The sequence below is a fragment of the Hippocampus bargibanti genome, linkage group LG09, assembly GCF_051943395.1.
Source record: "Hippocampus bargibanti isolate YZ-2025 linkage group LG09, ASM5194339v1, whole genome shotgun sequence".
Classification (NCBI taxonomy): Eukaryota; Metazoa; Chordata; class Actinopteri; order Syngnathiformes; family Syngnathidae; genus Hippocampus; species Hippocampus bargibanti.
Window position 1 is genome coordinate 17,326,197 of NC_142742.1, and position 21,789 is coordinate 17,347,985.

The 21,789-nt window shown below is 42.0% G+C and overlaps 1 protein-coding gene and 1 pseudogene across 1 annotated transcript in view; both read right to left on the bottom strand.

The window, feature by feature from the left end:
* The window catches only part of kif6 (kinesin family member 6), a 65,327-nt gene that overhangs the window by 21,831 nt on the left and 21,707 nt on the right, over positions 1–21,789 (bottom strand). Inside the window, exons 8-13 of the mRNA XM_089004396.1 lie at positions 14,157–14,300; positions 13,959–14,045; positions 9,963–10,066; positions 7,941–8,046; positions 6,130–6,283; positions 2,057–2,254 (exon numbers count right to left, since the gene is read on the bottom strand). Of these exons, the coding sequence (XP_088860522.1) occupies positions 2,057–2,254; positions 6,130–6,283; positions 7,941–8,046; positions 9,963–10,066; positions 13,959–14,045; positions 14,157–14,300 (793 nt within the window). The remainder of the gene's footprint in view (positions 1–2,056; positions 2,255–6,129; positions 6,284–7,940; positions 8,047–9,962; positions 10,067–13,958; positions 14,046–14,156; positions 14,301–21,789) is intronic.
* On the bottom strand, positions 20,196–20,746 carry LOC148893854 (zinc finger protein 445-like; annotated as a pseudogene).

Consider the following 21,789-nt stretch of genomic DNA (forward strand, 5'->3'; position numbering starts at 1 on the left):
ATGTCATACATACGAGAACCGGCCCACTAACATCCCTCATAATGTTCCATGTTCCATTTCTCAGACTGATTGATTTGCTTCCATTCATCTGTCTGGACTGGATTCAAATGTGTGTTTATTTTTCAAATACGCTCCTCTTTGAGAGACACTGTTAACAATTGGCCCTCCACTGGCCTTTTTTACAGCACTGGGCACAGATATACAAAAATGAGAGGATAAGGTACTGTGGTTAAGCAGACAGCAGCACAGATTCGGTTTGATGAGTTGCTGGCTCAAAATGCATAATGCCCGGTGGCTAGGACTGAACTAGTTCTGAGAGCTCATGTTCATTATCATCCACTTGGACGAAACCAGGCAGGAAAAGTCAAATGGAACTGTCTCAGCTCGGGAGCTTGTCTAAAGTCTTAAATGGCTTGACTCTCACTAACCTCTGCATTCCGGTTGTATTCAAAGTAGGGTGAAAAGTACAGTGACTAGCCCGCAAGAAACCTGGAGTTACTTGTCCTGCAATCTTCATCACGCCAGCATGCTCTGTTTTCCTCCCATTTAGATTATGATCTAAAGCCCCGAGAGAGGATGTGGCAGTGTGATGATGACGCTCTACTTTGAGAACACAAAGACACATCTGGGAGCAATCTGCCAGGTAATGAGATGACAAAAAAACTGACTCTGCACAGCAAAATTCGATAAAAGATTCTGCATCCAGTATGTAAAGGAAAAATGTCAAACATGTTTGTTGACCACTGACAAATGACGGTAAACAAAGAAAAAATGACGGACAAAGCGTTGACAAGCAGTGATGGACCCACTTTGATCTGTGCTTCATCCATCATGTTTCATTTTTCCCCGTCTTTCGTCCCCAAAATGGCCATACATCCGGAACAGCTAATGGACTACACATCAGTAGTGATGGAACGCCCACCTTCCTATCTATTGACATAAATTAAGGGGATTCCAGGTTGTCTGTCCATTGTCCACTATCAAAACATCAGGGATTTTTCGTGCTCAACCTGCACACGAAAAATCAACTTGGGCTCACATTCTCCTTCTTTTCCTTTCGGCTTTTCCCTTCAGGGGTCGCCACAGCAAATACTTGGGCTCACATTCTATAGGAGGACAATTAACTGGACTGCTGCCACTGCATCTAATCCACCACAAATTCTCCTCCAGCAAGAAAAACTTAGTTCCACATGAGACAACATCTGCTAACCATCTACTCAGTTCACAAACTTACTAACTTACTATTTCACGGCAGCAAGATGAAGTGCTGAAAACCTGACCTGATGATGTTTGATTTTATAAGAATTAGGAAAACCCTTTCTGTATATTTTCTCCACGTTAAAACTTCCCACCTGGCACTGACCGTGTTCAAACCCAGAACTATTTTTGACTGTTATCGTGGCATTGAACTACTCTTCAGTTTTTGAGCAATCCTCTAAATTAATAATGAGGGAGATGGCAAAAATGAGAAAACTCCAAGGAATGTTCACCTTCCCGAGTGTCCTTTGACTGGGGAAAATCCTAGATCGGCATCGGAATTTAACAAATGTTCACTAGATCTTTGCAGTATAAAAAGATGAATGGAATTCAAATGGATTCTTAGACAATAAAAATCTGTGTAAAAAACGTAAAAGGTATAAATATTGCAAACACACACTATCAGCTGTGAAAACTGATATTGAGTCAATCTTATATGTCTTATATGTCAAACTAATTTTTGTCGCAGGGCACCTTGTAGTTACGGTTCACTGTGGTGACCCATTATGACATTGAATTTTGTGAAACCTTTCACCCTTTCATTTTCATCCATACATTTTCAACGGTTTTATCTTCACAAGCGTCGTGGGGTGTGCTAGAGCGTATTGCAGCTTCTACAGGCACTTCAGCAAGGATCATGGAAGTTGATATGGTTGATTTGCTTGCGCAGGCCACATCAAATGATGTGCTGGTCCAAATCTGGCCCCTGGGCCTTGACTTTGAGCCTGTGCTACAGGTAAAGGCTATCCTGAAAGATGTGCAATACAGACAATTAGAAAAGGAAAGTAACTTTAAGTACCTCTTCTCATGTACTGCACAGCTCGTCCCTCAGTATCTGGTGACGAGGGGTTGTTGTTTTCAATCTGTGGCAGTTGCAATGCAGACAAACCAGCATCATTCTTAGTCGCATTCTTCTGCACATTGGAAATCCTTGCAAGCTGCGCTGTTGCATCGTTGGCCCTTTTTTTCTCCTTCTTCAAAATCTTAACAAGGACACCTGCAGGAACTGTGTTAAAGAGCAAATGTGTATTTTGTTTGTGAGTACTAACATGAAATATGTGTAGTTAGTGGGAAGTCATTCATGTCCTTTAGAATCTAAAGGACATGAATGTTTAGATCAGTGGTCCCCAACCTTTTTTGCGCCACTGACCGGGTTAATGTCAGACAATATTTTCACGGACCGGCGGATAAATACAATAAAATGAAATGATACGACAGGCATGGAAACTGTTTTTTTTTCTTTCTTTTAAATAGTATAATAATAAATGTGAATCCATTGTGTATTTTTATACAACTTTATTCGCAGAGTCCTGTTAACATCTCGCCAACTACAACATATGTAACATTTTGCTAGCTTACGGTGGGCTAATTTTAGCGGTATGTATCATGTGACCTAGACAAGCGTTTTGACATGCGTCAAGTGTAAGTCATAGACGGATGTAATCTGGTAATTTTTCATTTTTCAAATTAAAACTTTGTTCGGACTCAGATAATAAATAAAATGGAAATTATGTAAATTATTCATTCTTTCTCCGCGGCCCGGTACCAAATGACCCACGGACCGGTACCGGTCCGCGGCCCGGGGGTTGGTGACCTGTGCTTTAGATGACAAAACATGTTGTATCTGAAGGTCCGTAGATAGGGTTAGAAGCTAGACTGATGAATGTGTGTTACTTGTAGACAGAATTTCCATACGGTGAGCCAAAAATGACAAAAAAATAAAGGGCAGCAGCATATTAGTTTCCTCACGACATGCACAATAGTAGGCATTTAATAATGGCAGATTGCTGACATGTGCTCTCTGTCAGACATTACAGACGCAGGAAGATGTCATGGTCTGGGAAGAATCAGTGGAGAGAAGGGGAGCCAGAGAGGCTGCAGGGACTTTGCCAAGATTCCACAAAATCTTCTCCACTGATGAGATTGTATGTGTTTGTCTACTGAAATCCAAGTGTCAAAATGCTCGTAAGGTCGGGTGCACTTGGGTGAGTATGACATAGACATTGGCAAGAAATCTAAAACGGGAGAACTGCCACTGTGATGCGGCTTGCGGTTTATCTGCCATGGTTTACAGCTCATGTCCAAGACCTCCCTGCTCTTATTATACTTCAAACCCTTTTTGGGGATGCCATATATTGACTCCTCATTTGATTGCCTACTGCATCCTGCTTTTTGGTACATATGACAAAAATGTTGCTGCCTCTACCACAAGTGTTTTTTTTTCAAGTAATTGATGAGAGACGTCATTGTCTTGGAGTTTTACACAACAGTGTACAATTATTGCCAGTTGCGTGCGACCATGAAAATACCAAGACCCAGTCTTGGCTGCCTCTGCACTGATTTAGACTGCACTTCACACAGAAGTGGCATTGGCTATGACAATAGACCCCACATACGCTGTAGTCATGAGCAGAACAATGAAAATCTCCTCCACAAGATGCACTTGCAGAGGGTACAAATAACTTCTTCATTCATTTTTTGCCATTTTCCAAAATAATACCATAAGTGGGTGAATTCAAAAGAACTCATCAATACTTCATTAAGTTGATAAGATAAGAAAGTCTTTATTTGTCCTGTATCTAAACTTTTTGTGATATTTTTGTTTGGTGGTGTGCCTAGGGATTTTGGGGGTGGGAGGGGGGGAATATGTGCCTTGGCTCAAAATAGACTGTAAAACACAAAGTTGGCAAATGTAGAGGCTTATGAGTGAAAACATCCCCTTGTTTACAAGTGAATATACCATACATCATTGCCGTTGGGCAGAATTCTTCATACTCAGCACTTTTTAGAAGACCCTAAAACATTAACAATGCATCATCAAAGAAACGCAGACACATATGGACAAAGTAACAATTATGGATTTGTGGAAAAATGTGGAATTTACCAAACAAAGCCAGCGATTCTTATGTGGGGCATTCAATAAATTAGGCAATTTTTTTGGTATAGCGACTTCTAATACAGATAAAAGTTTACTTTTTTATGTAGTCTCCCAGCACTATACCACACTTTTCTGTGCACAGGCCATCGTTCACATCACTTTTAACTATCGTCACTTCCAAACTTGGTGCCAACTACTGTGAACTGCTGAAGCAGGTCAAGAGACACAAAGAACAAATGGAGAAGTGATCAACCACAAGGAGCCATCTTGCATTATGACAACCCAAGCCCTCATACAGCAACCCAGAGACTGCAGACCATCAATGAGCTGGACCAGGAACTGCTTCGCCATCACCCGTATAGCCTCAGACTTTTACCAGTTTGGTCCTTTTGAAGCATTTAAGAGAGGCATAAAGTTTCAAAGTGACAATTCAGTCAAATGTGTTGTGAGCGACTGGCTAATACATCAGTTAAAATACTTTTACACAGACTTACTTGTGCGCAGATGGGAAAATTGTATCACAGATATGGGAGACAACGTTGAAAGAAAAAAAAAGATAACGTAAACTCATATGTGTCTTTGAAGTCCATCCATCCATTCATTATCCTTACAGGGGTGGTGGGGCATGCTGGAGCTGTCTTCGGGTGCATGTGGCAGACGCTGAACCGATTGCCAACCAATCGCAGGGCACACAGATGAACAACCAGCTGCGCTTACACTCACACCAAGGAACAATTTGGAGTTTTCAATCAGCCTTCCATGCATGTTTTGGAATGTGGGAAGAAACTGGAGTACCCAGAGAAAACCCACAGAGGCACGTCGTAGAATATGCAAATTCCCCAAGGGCCGAAGATGGAATCAAACCCAAGAGCTTTTGCACTGTGAAGTCGGCGCGCTAACCACTCGACCATGGGGAATATTAGAAGTCATCATACTGTAAAAAACATCATCACCTTATTTATTGAGTGATTTTCATACTATGTACGGAATTATATGAATAAAACAATGATTCTTGACTACACTGAATACAGCCTCGTGTACATTTGGTGAGTGAAGCACATTCCATTATAATAAATTTGTATATCCCTCTTGCGTGGTCACTCATGACATTAGCAGATGTCTAGCTGCGGAGAGACAACATCACAAAAACTGTGGTGGTCAGCAGTGCATTTAGTTTTTTTGTAGAAAATAACAGTCCATTATTTCATGTGATAAATAAAGTATGAGGAGAACTTTTATAATGATGTCAGCCAACAAAAAGGGTGAAGTTAGTGGAAACAACGGTATGATCATCCATCAATTACAGTACTTTGCACTAATTTTTGAAACTGCCAAGTTTTAAACCCACCAGCAACTCACTATGCCTGGGTTTCACGTCATTGTTTCATACAAGTTCTGATTCAAATTCCAGGTTTTTCCATCATGGAGATGTCTGGCATCTGATATCTTCATTTATGCTAAGCACGCCATAAGCGTGAAGTATAGGGTGAAAATATGTCTTGGTGGGGCTCCACATTGGATCAACGGACTCCCTCAAAAGCCATTGAGTACAAATATTGTGGTCACGCATATCTTATGCTGTTCATTCAATCTTTCTGCTCCATCTTTTTTTGTCATTTTTCATTAAGTTGTCCAATAAAGCAGACATCATGGGAAATATAGAGCATACCATTAAACCAGTGCGGTGAGACACAAGACTGAAATTAAGGTCCACATGTTGCTCCAATTTTAATGGACCGCACTGTGACCTCCGAAGAAAGCAAAGCTGTCCTTGTCATTGGTAGGCACTTGCGGTGAGAAACAAAACTGTTTGAGAGTGATTTTTTTTAAATAAAGAAGATTCAATCATGACCACTGTCATCAGAATATGGCAACAATGTAGATGATCACAGGACAATAAACATGAAACAAAAGTCTTTCGGGATGCAGCAATATTCCACTTTCATGAAAAATAAACCAAGTATTTTTTTTGTTTCTAACATGTCAAAGGATACTAATTTCATTATCACGCTGCTCCAACAATTCCTTGAGTTTGTTAACTTCCTCTGTACAGTGGTGCCCAGGATCTTTTCCCCCTGTTATGGCTTCTGGTGACTGCTGTATATCATGGTTACTGCAATTTCCACTTCTGTTGCCAAGGATCATTGTCTGCTCACCCCCCAAACAAAAAAAAAACAAACAAACAAACAAGACACATTTCTGAAACATGTTGATTGCCTGACATGCAAACAAGGAGAAATTTAACATAGACTGGTCAACAACGCTCAAAAAAGTTTCAGGCTCACAAACACTGATAAGCAAGCACATTCAAGGGTTTTTGCAGCATTTGACAGCACGCGGCACATAATACAGTATATAGGTAAGGCGGAAGCAAATATTCTAATCTAGTGGTACCTGATGAAGCCACTAGAAATATAATAATAGTTTGCAAAGCACAGTGCATAACGATACAATATGATGAAGTGTGAAGTGGAAAAACTTTACCTTTGGCATGAATTCAAATGGGACATACCACAAAAGTACTAAACTCTAATGGAACATTAAGTCAAATCGGAACACCTTTGATTCATTGTCTTAACAAAGACACAATACGCTAAGATATCATTTTGGTTTTCTGTTTCATTGAAATGGTCATCTGGTACATACAGTGAGTTCTTTGCTCGCTCACTCCCTCTCAACAGTTAAAAAGACACGTAAAGGGACATTAGAAAAATGGGTACGGGTCAACATAGCATGACAAACTGAAGGCCAGTCTCAAGCTCAGTGCAAATGGAGAGAAGAGCGCCATGAAGGGCATCCATCTTAAAAGAATTGTTCATTCGAACAGTTCCGTAACAGATCGGTAGAAGCCCAGATGAGCAATGACCAGTCAGTTTGACTTGCTTAAAACGTTCAACTCATCAGGAAGATCTAACAATCAGGAGTATTTTTCATTTTACATGTTTATTTTTATCGAACTGTACATTACCATTACGTGACTTTACATTACATTTACATTTACATTACTGCATAAATGGCTAGCCAATGCAGCCAGCCCAAGGCAGCGGAAGACAATATAAACAGGCTTAACATACAAGTTAAGTCTCACAATTTGGTAGGGAGACTCCCGATTTTGACCACAATACTCACTTTATAAAGCAACTTTTGACACAATACACACAGTTCATTTCTAAGGTGAAACAATGTAAAAAACGAAATACATTTGTATAGTAATTGAATGTATAAACAATGAAACATTTTTGTTTTATTTATTTCTAATTTCCACTTTTGTAACACTCACATTATTTTAACACACACTACAGAGTCGCAAGTACGAAAATCTCCCTATTTATGATTTCTGAAACTTAACATGTATGGCTTAACAGTCAAACACGCTTCATTTTTGAAAACTGTAATTGATTGTCCCCAAAATTCATCAAGACATCTCTACTTTTATCCTCTTAAGTTTCTGAAAATAATAGAAATAATACAATGGGCACCTCATTATTCTGGACTTTACGAACGTCTTAATATGTGCTCATAAAGGAAAAAAAAATGTTAGTTTACAACAACTATCATAAATCATCACAAACATGTTGGTGGTATATCTGGGTGGTACGCTATGCAGTACATTAACCCTGATAAGACACAGAAAGGACTGTACCCTCCTTTTTTTAAGATCACAAAGCGCAAATGGACTGTATGAAGAATTTCTTACAGTCCTGTATTACACAACCTGATGGAAAACGACGATTATTCGTCCATCAGAGCAATCGAGAGAAGAAACAGATATGAGACAAAGATGGAGAAATTGTCAATCTATTACCTTGAGCAGATAAAAACAGTACCGAATTTTTCTCATGTCTGGTCCCAAAGTCAGTGTCATGTCTGGTCCAGGATCATCGAGAAAGGCTTCGACTGACTCTTCCAACCTAATCACACAGACAAACAGTTTAAAACACCACACTCACAAGTTATAATCAGTCTCACTCAACACCAGCTCAACAAAAATAATCTATATTTAAGTATTTAATTTGGGTTGGTTCAATGACAACAAATTACTTGAAATTGTTTTCCAGCGGGGCAGTCAGTTGATAAACTATCACTGGATGGTAGTCCAAACATTGGTTCCCCAAGTTTTGGAAGCAAACCCTGAAACGTCTAGGAGGCAACTCTCCAAGCAGATCATAGCAAAGCAAAAATGTGACGTCTTTATTATTCATCCAAACATAATGACAAAGCACCGAAGCGAACATTGCAGTCTCAGTTTGATCTTCTGCAAAATGAGAGGTTTTTAGAGCAAAGTTTAGCTCTGTCAGGCTGTGCCTCATCATCTGAGGAGGGGAAAATATCCTTACACCAGTGGTGGGCCGTCAGAGCAAGCAAGGCCTTCTCTGCTGGCCTAACATAATCAGACATCATTATCATAATTATAATAAAAGTCAATTTCATTAAAAAAAGTATTTTTTCTATATATATATATATATATATATATATATATATACAGTAAAGTCTCGTTCTATCGATATCGGATATATCGATAGTCCCGGTTATATCGATACTATTTCTATGCACGCACTGAGAAAATTACATGCAAACAGGGTCGGATATATCGATAGTCCCGGTTATATCGATATTTTTTCGGACTCCCTTGAATATCGATATAACGAGACTTTACTGTATATATATATATATAATTATTCTACATACTGTCTTCTTGATGTTATATCCATTTGGTTATGCTCCTTTCAGTGTTGTAGTAGGTCAGAGTTTTTAATCCAATCAGAATTCAGCTAGCTTGTGTCGCCAGGCTGTATGAAATCTGACCGACGCCTTCAGAATCAACAGTGAGGGCATCTGTGCGCTGTACATGAACGGGCACATGTAGTTGATATATAGTTGCGATAGCCAATCAGATCACGAGTTGGCACAGTAAGGCCAGCGAGAGGGCCTCGCGTTGAACATGACATGTACGCGTCCTGTGATTGGATACTCACTTTACCTCATCCCTCAGCGGAGGCAGCGCTATGCAAATCAACCAAGCTACAACAGATCAGACCCGGAAACTTTAGCAGAAAAACCAAGTATATCTACTCGCTTTTTTAACGCACAATGGCTGAAGGAGAGGACAACTCACTGTCGCATGTAGGTAGGCCTATTCTCAAGAACAAATGAAAAAGATTGGTTTACTTTTATTTTCAACAAATAGTTTGTTTTGTGAACGTCTTGTTGTTTTTCTTATATTAAACTGACGTTTTGTAATTTAGCGTAAAATCTTGTTAAAGATTGCATATTCTTGGTGGACTTCATAAAACTTTGTGGACAAATGATTTTAAATTTCCTTTTATTTTTAAGTGTTTGCAGTATCATGTATAGTGAGAAGTTCTAATTGCTGATGCAGATTTATTGATGTGTATTTGCTCCGGAAAATAGCCTGTGTTGTAGACGATTAAGGTGATGCCACGCCCAGTACTGCGTGCGTGTGCTTTTGTAAATGATATCTCCAGCCGTTGTGCCATAAATTATGGTATTACGAGGGATATTTGTTCAAGTCGGACTAAGTAGGACTTCACTGAAGGCCTAGGTGTGAAATGCACGGACCGCCACTGCCTTATACTACTAACAAATGGGGTTTCTCTGCTTATAAGTGAGAAGCGATATGTGATGAAAACTGTGGGGTAACAAACAGATTAGAGAGGACTGGAGATCATGTGGCAGGAAAACTGAAATGTGCATTGCAAACTCTAAAAACTAAACCGCTCTGACTCGTTATTTTGTATTTAGGCATAGCAGAATTAGAGGGCAGCAGACCAAAGTCCTGGATTTACAATTTACAAACAACACATACTTCTTAATCTCCTTGATCGTTAGTTGCTCATCCCTCTCTTCTCCTGTCAGCAGGGTCAGCTCCTCCTTCAGAGACTGCACCTCCTGCTTTAGGCGCGCAATCAACTGTAATTTGCACAAAAACAAGGGGTTAACATGCAAGTACACAGAATGTAAACATGACAGAGGTGAATGAGCATTTTGATATCTGACATTACTCGGAGCATCCTCCAATTTACACACAAATCCAGGTCATGTCACCGCTGCCAAGTGATGAGATAATATTGTGGTCTATCACGCTAATGCATTTTTAGGAACATTTAAGTGATTCCAGACAGTTGGATGCAGCAACCAGAAAACGAAGGGGGCCAAACAAACTGTCTCTGGTGGCTGCATATTAAGTCTGTCTGATGTTATCTGACTCCATACATTGTTTTTCCATACATGACTTTAGGAAAAAAAAGCCTCTGTACTAGCGAATGTTGATTGAAATGATCGCGCATCACTTTAGGTAGGGTTTAGAAATGAAGCATTTGGGATATGATGAGAAATCGGGCGCACTCAGGCAAACTGCAAGTTCAACATTTACAGAACTTACCAGCCTGAGTATGTGTTGGTTCCTCTAAATATGGTTGAAAAAAAAGGTTCCATTTACATTATCAGTCCCAAGTTACAAGCAAGAACATTACTATCGCTGTAACTGGCGCCAATATTGTCATTGGTTGCCATGAAAACAAAAATATAATTTATTTGGTTGTGTTATTTTGTAAAAGTGTTTAACGTTTCTATGTGAACCTTCACATGTATGTTTTTTTCTTAAAATCATCTTTAATACTTAATTTATATTTTGTCAAAGTCAAAAGTCAAAGTCAGCTTTATTGTCAAATATGCTAATATGCATGACATACAGCACAGATGGAATTATTATGTCATGATCACTTCCGATTCCGTGTCATGTGTTTCAATGTACCAGAGAAAACGCTAGAGAGAGAGACAGAACGAGACAAATTGCGAGAGAAATCGCCAGAGAAAGGGAACGATAAAGTCTATGTCATTAAAGTTTATCTACTACGTTATCAATTTGCTTATTTGTTGTATGTCTTGTCGAACATATTGTTGTAATGTCGATTGTTGTTTTAAATGTCTTAGTTTTCACAGTGTTCCACAATAAACGTTTTGGACATCAGTACGAGGCGTCATCATTGACCGGGGTAGATACAATAGCCTTGTTCGTTCATCCAATTAAGTTCTTATTCTTTATAATAATAGTAATACATTTAATTTACAAGCGCCTTTCTGAACACACAAAGGCACTTTACAATTAAAAGAACAATACACAGAACAATAAAACAATTGTTGCTAGTCTCTTTGCTAGTCCTTTCACTATAGCTAGTTTCTTTGTGACATTTTACATTTGTAAATTTCCAATTCTTTGGATCCACAAACACAATCCCTTATTCGGACTGATTTGTACGCCCAGTCCACTACCACGAGGCACGCAACACCAGTCATTCCTCTTTCAAAAGAAAAACAAGAGGCTGTCAGCGCCATGCCTCAAAAAACAAGTCAGGCAGGTACCTTAAATTTCCAATTCAAAAGCCCTATAAAATAGTTTTATGACATGCATCCTGTTTCCCTGATAAAAAAACAGCATGGAGAGTTATAATTGTCTGTAACGTTCTCCTGACTAAAAACACCAACTGGGTGTCAGCGACACACTACCTTCTTCATCATAAGACGTCTCCTATTCAAGCAAACGCATTAGATAAGTGCAAGGTGGGAATCTCGCCTAATGTCAAACCGTGTAAATTGCCCATTACCCAGAATGAAGCGACCTGAGGTGTGTTTTGGGGCAGGCCTGAAACAATATTTATTTATAGTCCACTTTATAATTTATTTTTTGAACCATAAATATCACAGTTGACATTGTGGTCGCATGCTGCAGAAGGTACCTTTTTTTAGAACCTGTGGCCTGATGTAAGACTTCCAGCTGCATCCTCAAAAGCTGACCACCAGTGGTTGGACAGCACAATCAGCAGTAGTCTATTTCAGGGGGCGCAGCCCACATGCGTCCCACAACCCCATGGCGGAATTTCAAACACCGTACTCGGGAAAAGCACTACGAAAGTGTGACTGATGATGTCAGCATAGCATTTCGTGGTCCAAGTTAGTGCAATGTGGCAACATACAGATTTTATTGCATGGAAATGGTTCGGACAAATTAATTTTGCTCTTATTATGTGAAAATTATATGTCACAAACGGATGTCAATAAACTTACAACACACCAAAGTAGTGATGACTTAAACACAAATTGTTTTTGAAAACTATTTTGTGGCCACAGACACACACACACACACACACCCACACACACACACACGCACACACACAAACACGCAGAGATTGCACAGGCACAAACACACACACACACACACACACACACACACACACACACACACACACACACACACTCACACAGGCAGTAAACTTTAAGCACTCCTGTATAAGTACAGGTTACATTTTAAATTCACAACTGTTGCATAGTTTGCCACACACAAACATGCTGCAATTATGGGGCCCTACTTGATGAGGGAAACAGAGGCATGTTTTCTCACAATAGCTAAAAGGGCTTTTGTTTGGCCTCAACAAAATGGTAGGATATGTACATTTTGGACAAATGTGGGGAAGGGTGGGGGTGGGGGCACATTTCCACAATATGACAAAACAGTAAGAATACAAACAAAAAGTGAAGCAATGGAGTTACCTTGCTCCCAAACACGGTATAGCATTTATATGTATGTAGTAATCATTGCTGCATTCCCGGGTAGATGATATGGTGTTTAAATTTAAGAAAGGGAGGTTAGGGTAAATTGTTGCATCTTAAAATGAATGATTTTGACCATTTCAGCAATTTTATCATGACACAGGTCAACTCAATATAGTATAAGTATGGCTTTGAAGACCATAATTTCAACAGTGAGGTCATGGCTTTAAGAAGAAACAAGACAAAATTTAAGTTTTTAAGTTTACGGTTGGGACAACCCTTAACGCTCTTGAGGAAACCATACTTGTCTGGAACACTTTTTACTGTATATTTTAACCATGCAACCAAGCCTGAAAAGCAATGATTTGTTGAGACATTTGAAAACTTTAAACAAGTGAATAAAGTTTTTATTCTTACACAATGCTCGAGCTGTTAATTTTTGTTTCACACATTTCCTTCACTTTTTTTACTACATTACAAAGATGGTAGGTACTCTGTCATCTTGATGAATATAAACATAAATTTGATTGTCATTCTCATCTCAACTGTGAGATGGATGTGCGAATCAGGCCTTCCCGCCCCCCACCACCACATTTGGGAGACAAATGTGAAGGGGAATACAGTGGCGGGCTCATGGATCTAATAGTCACACGTCACCGTTCTATTACTATGTAATGTATGTTACTGAATAAATGGAGTAAGGGTAGGTCTTGTTTGATGTGTATTGGTCGATGTGTATTGGTCCATGAACTAACTTGCGGGGTGTCTTTAAAACCTGGTAAGCTGATGTCACTGTATCTCTGCATTTACCACAACTGGACTTGGACTTCTTGTTAGCATGTAAAGCCAAAAATTCAATACTGTTCAGTTGGATGCTTTGTAAATATATTAGGTACTGAGCTAAAAAATATCACAACAAATTCGAAGCCATGTACACAAGATAAGGAGAGAATAAAAATGCAATCTGTGAAATTTTGAAATATAACCAAAAAAGGCAGGCAACAATGTGTTGAAGACCAAAAAAATGTTGAATTGGAAAAAGCGGTTTTGGCTTGCTGAAGAGGACACTTCAAACACATGGGAGTATACACTTTGTTCCATTTGAAGTTGAAGTGAAAACTAATTTGCTGATCAAATTAAAACTTAGAAGCCATGTGAAAGGCCCGGCTGTAATTGCAGATGTGGTGTAATTGTGTTTGAGGTTTAGTATTTAAGACTGACTAGTGAGCTATTGAAGAGTATGCGGCTGTCTCACCAAAGCGGGATCAAGTTCTTCATTCAATATTGCCTCATTCTTGATAATAGCCACACGCTGGGCAAAGCGGCATGTTGAGATGGACTCCTATATTTTTTGTAAAATCAAAAGTTGGAAAGGTTAACAAAAAATCTGTATTTTGTCTACAATCTGGACAAATATCCAAGATATGACTTGCAGTAGACATATCTGTCTTACATCTAGGTTCCTCTTATCAACTGCCAAGGTAGCAATCATAGTGGTCTTGCAGTTGCCTCCAAGGCTATCTCTTAGCACAGAGGTCAGCATCGAGTTCCTGTATGGAATATGGCAGCGATTCCTCTCTGACAGGGCAATGATGACCTGAATCAAAGCAAAGTGAAAAGAGGCAAATGCTGTATGTGCAAATGAAGGATCGGACAGCTCACAAAATAACAGTCATATGGGAGTTGAAGGAAACACTTATATGGTGGGTCCTGCTATTATTTGCAGGACTGCCAATTTTTGAAATCACATTAATTCATTTTCCGTTCTATCCACACTAGGGTTGGAGTGGGGGGTGACCTATTCCAGCTGTCTTCGGGCAGTAGGCAGGGAACACCGTGAACCGGTTGCCTGCCAATCACAGGGCTCACAGAAACAAGCAACCATCCACACTCACACCATTTAGAGTGTTCATGCATGTTTTTGGAATGTGGGAGGAAAACGGATGATCCAGAGAAAACTCACGGAGGCGGAAGAAGAACATGCAAACTCTACATTGGGATGCAGGGGTACTGTGATGTGGACGTGCTAACCACTGGACCACCAGAATATGTTATTTCTAACCTTAAAAAAATATGAAGCAACTCAGAAACTGAGCTTCTGGCCAATCAGGTCCCAGAGGCAATTGGCCATTCCCAGGTGGTTACAATCACCTTCTGAGAGACAATTAGTGGTCCCCCAACTCTTCTGTTTTGGATGGGGAGAAATGCGCACCTTTCTCCCATCCAAAATCCAGAAAACACAACATTATTTAACATTTCTTTTGGCATCATGACATGATTCACACCCTGTCCTCAGAGTTCAGACATTCTTGACAAATAATCAGCAATAATATTTTTCTTACCCTGGCAATGCTCAATGGTGAACTGGTATGGCTGAAGGGCAAGACACCACCACAATATTCTGGCATTCTGGTGTTGCATGGAGTGCATCCACTTCAGGGCTCGATGGTCAGTCTGTAATCTGAATTCCCGACCAAGGAGGTAGTAACAGAGTGAGTCAATTGCCCACTTGATGGCTAGGGCTTCCTTCTCAATTGTGGAGTGTTTCTTCTCCCTCTCAAAGAGTTTCCTACTCAGGAACAGGATGGGTCTCTCTTCTCCAGCACTGCCCTGTACCGGAACTGCACCAAGACCAACATCCGAAGCATCCACATGGACTAGAAACTCCTTGGAAAAATCTACACTCTGCAGGACAGGAGCTTGACAGATGAAAAACTTCAAGGCCCTAAAAGCTTGTTCACACGCTGCTGTCCATGATCTGGTTGGCGACCAACGGGTGGGGCTGTTGGAACCGCCTGCACCTGCACAGGTGCTGGTCATCCCGAGGCTTGGCGGACTGCCACATTCGGATTGGCGGCCACCGGGTAGCGCTGTCAGCCTGCCTGCTGCCTTGTAGGTGTTGGTCGTTACAATCAGTGACACTTAAAAGGACTCCCGGCATGACCATCCGGTGTCGGGTCATTGTTGTATGCATTGTGAATGTTGATGCATGTTATATGCATGTGTGCATGTTAGTTTCATCTTGGCGGACTTTTAACCTTGGTTTTCTTTTGATACTTTATATTGTTTCTGTTCAGATGATTTTGATGTTTTACATTTTGTTCCTGCTGACTTTATTTTAATACAATTTGTCAAACACAACCTCCTGCTCCCTCCTGCCTGCATTTTGGGATCCGCACCCGCCATCACCACCTTGCAAAATGTGACAGAATGACTCGACCCACCATCGGATCCCGCAGGTACAACAGACCGGTCTCATTTCCACTCTGTGCCTGGCAGTGCAACGTCCACGTTAGCCCACGCCTCATCGAGTTTGAATTGCGTCACTCGACGAGCCGTAACGTCCACGTCAACGTCCGGCCGAGACCTCCTTCCAGGTGACCGTCCAGGGTGACACTGTGTATCTGGCAGTGCACACCCACGTCAAGCCACGCTGTCGTCATGCATGTGGAATTGAGTCGCATCCACGACGAGCCGTGCAACGTCTGCGTCAACGTCAGTCCGAGACCCCACTCACCGCTGGATCCCGGAGCGGCTCAGGATTGGTCTCGTTTCCCTGGTGCCGGGCAGTTCACGCCCACGTCGGCGTCCGGCCGAGACCTGGTCCCATACGGCAGTCCGGGGTGCCACTCTGCGCCTGGCAGTTCGACGTCCGCCTTGAGCCATGCATCGTCACATGAATGTGCGAGAGGGATCGCACTCACACCCACGACGATCCGTGCCGCGCCCACGTCCACGTCAGGTCGAGTCCCGTTCCCATCGGTCCGCCGCCCATCGTATGCTGGAGAGGCAGCGGTTGCCGTCTCCACTATTGTTCCCTGGCAAGTGGACCTTTTGGGAGACTGTTGGGACTTCTGGAAGCAGTCTCTTGAAGGGGGAGTATTGTCATGATCTGGTTGGCGACCAACGGGTGGCGCTATTGGCCCTGCCTGTACCCACACAGGTGCTGGTCGTCCAGAGCCTTGGCGGACTGCCATGTTCGGATTGGCGACCACCGAGTAGCGCTGTCAGCCTCCCTGCTGCCTCGCAGATGCTGGTTGTTACAATCAGTGACACTTAAAAGGACTCCCGGCACGACCATCCGGTGTCGGATCATTGTTGTATGCATTGTGCATGTTGATGCATGTTATATGCATGTGTGCATGTTTGTTTCATCTTGGCGGACTTTTAATCTTAGTTTTCTTTTGATGCTGTGTATTTTTTCTGTTCAGATGATTTTTGATGTTTTACATTTTGTTCCTGCTGACTTTATTTTAATACAATTTGTCAAACACAACCTCCTGCTCCCTCCTGCCTGCTTTTTGGGATCCGCACCCGCCATCACCACCTTGCAAAACATCCATGGTAGAGGAGATTTGATGTTCTTCCTTGTGAGGTCAGTTAAAGGACCAGGTAATGTAGCAAAGTGTGGAATAAACCTCCTAAACCAACCAATCAGCCCATGAAATGATCCCAATTGCTTCTTGGTCTGGGGGGCTGGTATGTTCTCCACTGACTTCAATTTCTCCACCTGGGGCTGAATCTTTCCTTTCCCAATCAAATGTCCCAGGTAACTCACCTATTCTTGTGCCCAGGAGCATTTTTCTCATTAATAGTGAGTCCAGCCGCTTGTATTTTCCCAAGGACGGTCTTCATGTGCAGATGTTCCTCCCGACCTTCACTGTAGATCAATACGTTGTAGAGATAGGCAGCTGAGAAACTGGAAAAGTCCTTACGGATAATATCCATTAATCTTTGAAAGTTCGCTGGTGCTCCATGCAGACCTAATGGTAAAACTGTGTAGTGGAAGAGCCCTAACCCCGGAATCTGAAAAGCTGTGTATTTTTTGTAGGTGGGGTCGAGAGGGACCTGCCAGTATCCTTGACACAGATCAAGCATTATAATACATTTTGCTCGCCCTAATCTTTCCAGCAGCTCATCAATCCGAGGCATAGGGTAGGAGTCAAAACATGAGACACTATTGAGCTTTCTCATGTCTGAGCAAAATCGTAGCTGAGTGGGGTCCTTTTTAGGTCCTAACACTATTGGGTTAGACCACTCACTTTTAGATGGTTCGATGATCCCCACATCAAGCATTGCTCGTATCTCCTGCTTCAGTGGTTCAACATGCCACTCTGGAATCCGATATGGCCTCAAACGTACAGGTTTATCTTCTTTGGGCTCAACCTTGTGGGTGATGAGATCAGTTCGTCCGGGTTTATCTTTGAATAGGGAAGGAAATGATTCCCTTACCTCTGTCAACTGAATGTGTTGCTTTGGGCTCAGGTGCAACAACGTCTCTTTAGAAGTACCCCCTTCCCTCTTGGGTGTCATCACAGCGTCATCCATCTCCTCCCTCTCAGTAACCGAGATTTCTCTGATGAATAGGCTCTGGGAGCTCAATGGTTCCGATTGTTACTCTGCATACAACTTCAGGAGATTCACATGGAGAACCTGCTTTTTCTTTTGTGTGTCAGGGCAGAGAATCTCATATGTGACAGGTCCTATTCTCCTAGTCACAGTGTATGGGCCCTGCCACTTTGCCAGTAGCTTACTTGGTCCCGTAGGTAACAATATGAACACCCTCTGTCCAGGGTGGAAATCTCTCTCTCTGGCGTGTTTATCATACCACACCTTTTGGTTTCATTGACTCTCCTCCAGGTGCTTCTTTGCCATCTCCCTGAAATTCTCCGGCTTGTCCCTCATTTGAAGAATATAGGATATGACACTGCGTGACGTCGCCTCTCCAGCCACCCAGTTCTCCTTCAGCATATCCAGGGGTCCACGGACCTGTCTACCATAAAGCAACTCAAAAGGAGAAAAACCAGTTGACGCTTGGGGCACTTTTCGATAAGAAAAGGCAGCCATTTGTCCCAGTCTTTACCAGTTTCACGAATGAACTTCCTCAGCATTTGTTGTAATGTCCCATTAAATCTTTCAATAAGACCATCGGTTTCAGGATGGTATGGAGTGGTTCTTATTCCTTTAACTCCAAGCTGACTGGCTATATAGGTGGTCTGTTAATATCTCTTTATGTATGCCTGTTCGAGAATAACTCAACCAAACATCGGACTACATGTTTCACCTGCACAGAACGTAATGGGTAAACATCTAGGTACCTGGTTGCATAATCACAGATTACAAGAGCATACTTGCATCCTGAGCTACTCTTTGGCAATGGACCAATAATGTCCATGGCTATCCTGTCATATGGGACACTCATGATAGGTAATGGCTGTAAATGGCCCCTATCAGATATTTTTTTGCTGGTGCAACCATTTGACAAGTGCCACATAGCCTGCAATATTTTTGTACATCTTTATAGAGCCCTGGCCAACAGAATCGCTGACTGACTCTGTCATACGTCTTTGCCTATCCTAGATGTCCGGCCCATGGAAAAGTGTGTCCTAAATGAGCTGCCTGTAAATGGTAGGGATAACTAATCTAGGTGTTGCAGTGTCAGAGAGATACAATAAGTGTCACGTCCGCTCGAGGAGTGGTGACAGGACTCGAGGGACGAAGAAAAGTAGTAGGGGTTGGATCCGAAATACACGGTGGAGATGGTAAATTCAAGAAGGGCTTTTACTGAGACACACAAAGCAAACAGAAAATCAAACAGAAACCAGGCAACCAGCGTAACAGACCTGCATACTGCTGGGTGACAGTGATCTACGGAGAAGACACCGGCGCGGACCGAGCGAGAATGGGTGGCTTTTATAGCCAGAAGGCACAATTAACGGAATGAAAATCAGGTGAGTGAGTCCGGAGAGCAGGGAGGGGAGGGGCCCACTCCTGGCGCAGAGGAGGAAGTGACAGGAGGGGTGGGGCACACTCCTGGAGCTGAGGAGGGTGTGACAATAAGTCGTTTTTTAACATAAAGGGGTCTCCTGTGATTTTTCCTAAACACTTTGTGTTATTCACTGACACCCCATCGACCTCATAAACTTTCTCAAACAGTGATTTCAAAGTTGGATAATTTTTTTTAAATATTTAATGCTTGTGGCCTCCATACCAGTTTTCATTGGAATGCTAGAAGGAACACATCTCCAGTTCTTTTCCTGCCTGCGCTGCCGTCCACTTTTCTTTTATTTTGACTCCTGCTTGTACAAGTGTATCATCGAGATTAGGTAATGGTTCCAACCCTTTTGTTTGATGCCTCGTGACTGCCATACATGTACAATCCTTCGCAATTTTACGGACAACATGGTCCAATACAGGCAAGTCATCCCCCAACACGACCTCATAAAATACATTCTTCAACACGCCAACCTTAAGTATGAAAAATTGGCCGTTAATCTCAAAAGTCATATTAGTGGTGGGATAATCCTGACTGTAAGTGATATTTACAACTTGATCATAATTGAGCATGTCATTACTGACTAAAATTGCTCTGTCTAACGTTTGATTGCTGCCTGTGTCAGCCAGTCCTTTTACCACTTTCCCATTTACCGTGACAGATGTTGTATGTCTTTGTTTTCAATAATTTCCATTTGGGAAGATTTCCTGCCCAGCTTTAGGTACTGAACAAAATTCTACGGCTCTGGATTTTCATACAGGACACATGGAAGCCTTGTGGCCATGTTGCTGACAATTGAAACAAATAAAGTCACCTTTTGGTTGAAACTAAAGACTGTCTCCGAGCCCGATTGTCAGCTTTACCCCTGTCTGCCTGTTGAATGGTTTGAGGGCTCTCATATTTCAGCTACGCAGATGGTCCTCTTCTCTTGTATGACTCCCGGTGTGCTGCTACATAGCGCTCAGCCAACTCCGCTGCCTCTTCTCCAGTCTTAGACTTGTGCTCCTTAACCCAAATGCGGACTTCAGGTTGAAGAATTTACAAATACTGCTCCAGAATGACGACTTCTCCAATCTGATTTTAGCTGCGGTGATCAGGGCGCGTACAACTTCTGTACAGTCCTTTCAGTCGATTATAACTTTCTGTGACAGTCGCTCCCATTGGAACAATCGTAGTCAAAGCCTCTGTCGATAAGTTTCTTCAGTAATGTATTTGATTAATACTGCTGCTTTAATGGCTTCGTAGGACTGGGCCTGCTCTTCATCCATGCCAGCATATGCCTCAAGTGCCTTTCCAGTCAGCAAGGTCACTACTCGAGCAACCCACTCTTTATAATTCCACCACCAGGTTTTAGCTATTCTTTCAAACCTGACAAAAAAACTTTCTGCATCCTCACCCTCTCTCAGTTCTGGAATTCTCGGTTCAGAAACAATGGGAACTGCAGCTTGTCTTGGACAAGGAAACTGTGGGGGTTGGGCATATGGTAGGTAACCAAACATGGGGGTTTATTGTGCTGGAGGAAGGTTTGTTGGCCTGGATGTTCGAGGGTCAGTGTTTTGGGGCTGTGGTTTTAGAGGAGGATAATGTTGACTCGATTGACTATCAAATGTCCATTCTTGCTTGTTGTGGTGCATCTGATCTCTTAATTGGTTGATCTGTTCAATCAACATCCCCTCTCTATGTTTAGAATATTGCATGAAATTTCTGATTTCGTTCACCAATTCCTCATCAAGTTGAGCTGTGCTTGTACACACTGTCTGAGTCTTAGGCTTCACCACTGGTTCCATCTCACTCTGCTCGGTTCCAGCCTTGGCTTGGGAACTGTCACACGCCTCATGGAAAAAAAGAACAGCATCTTCTTGGGGCAACTCAAGCTGCTGGTTTCCTTGATCCTCTTCAGAATTCTCCAGGTCAGTTTGGTTGGCCCGTGCTGCATGACTTCTTCCTCGTCCCGCCTTCTTCATCTTCATTCTCTTATCTTTTCCACTTCAGCAAGGCGTAACGATCGCACCTTCTTCATGCAGGGTGAAACGATCCCACTACTGCCACCAATTGTGCGGCGAGACAGCAAGCAGGTGGAAAGATGATAAAAGTTCACTCAGCCAGATCCAGAAAGGATATTTTGAGTTTTCTTTATTTGAAGTCTCAAGGGATGTCGGTTTTCGGCAGACAACAGGTAACACTGCTCTCCGGGCTGTCCTTTCTCCCTCTTCTTCCTCCTCCAAATGACTTCCTCAGTCTGGTTTTAAAGGTGGTTCACCTGAGCTTCTGGCCAATCAGCAGCAATTGGCCATTCCCAGGTGGTTGCAAT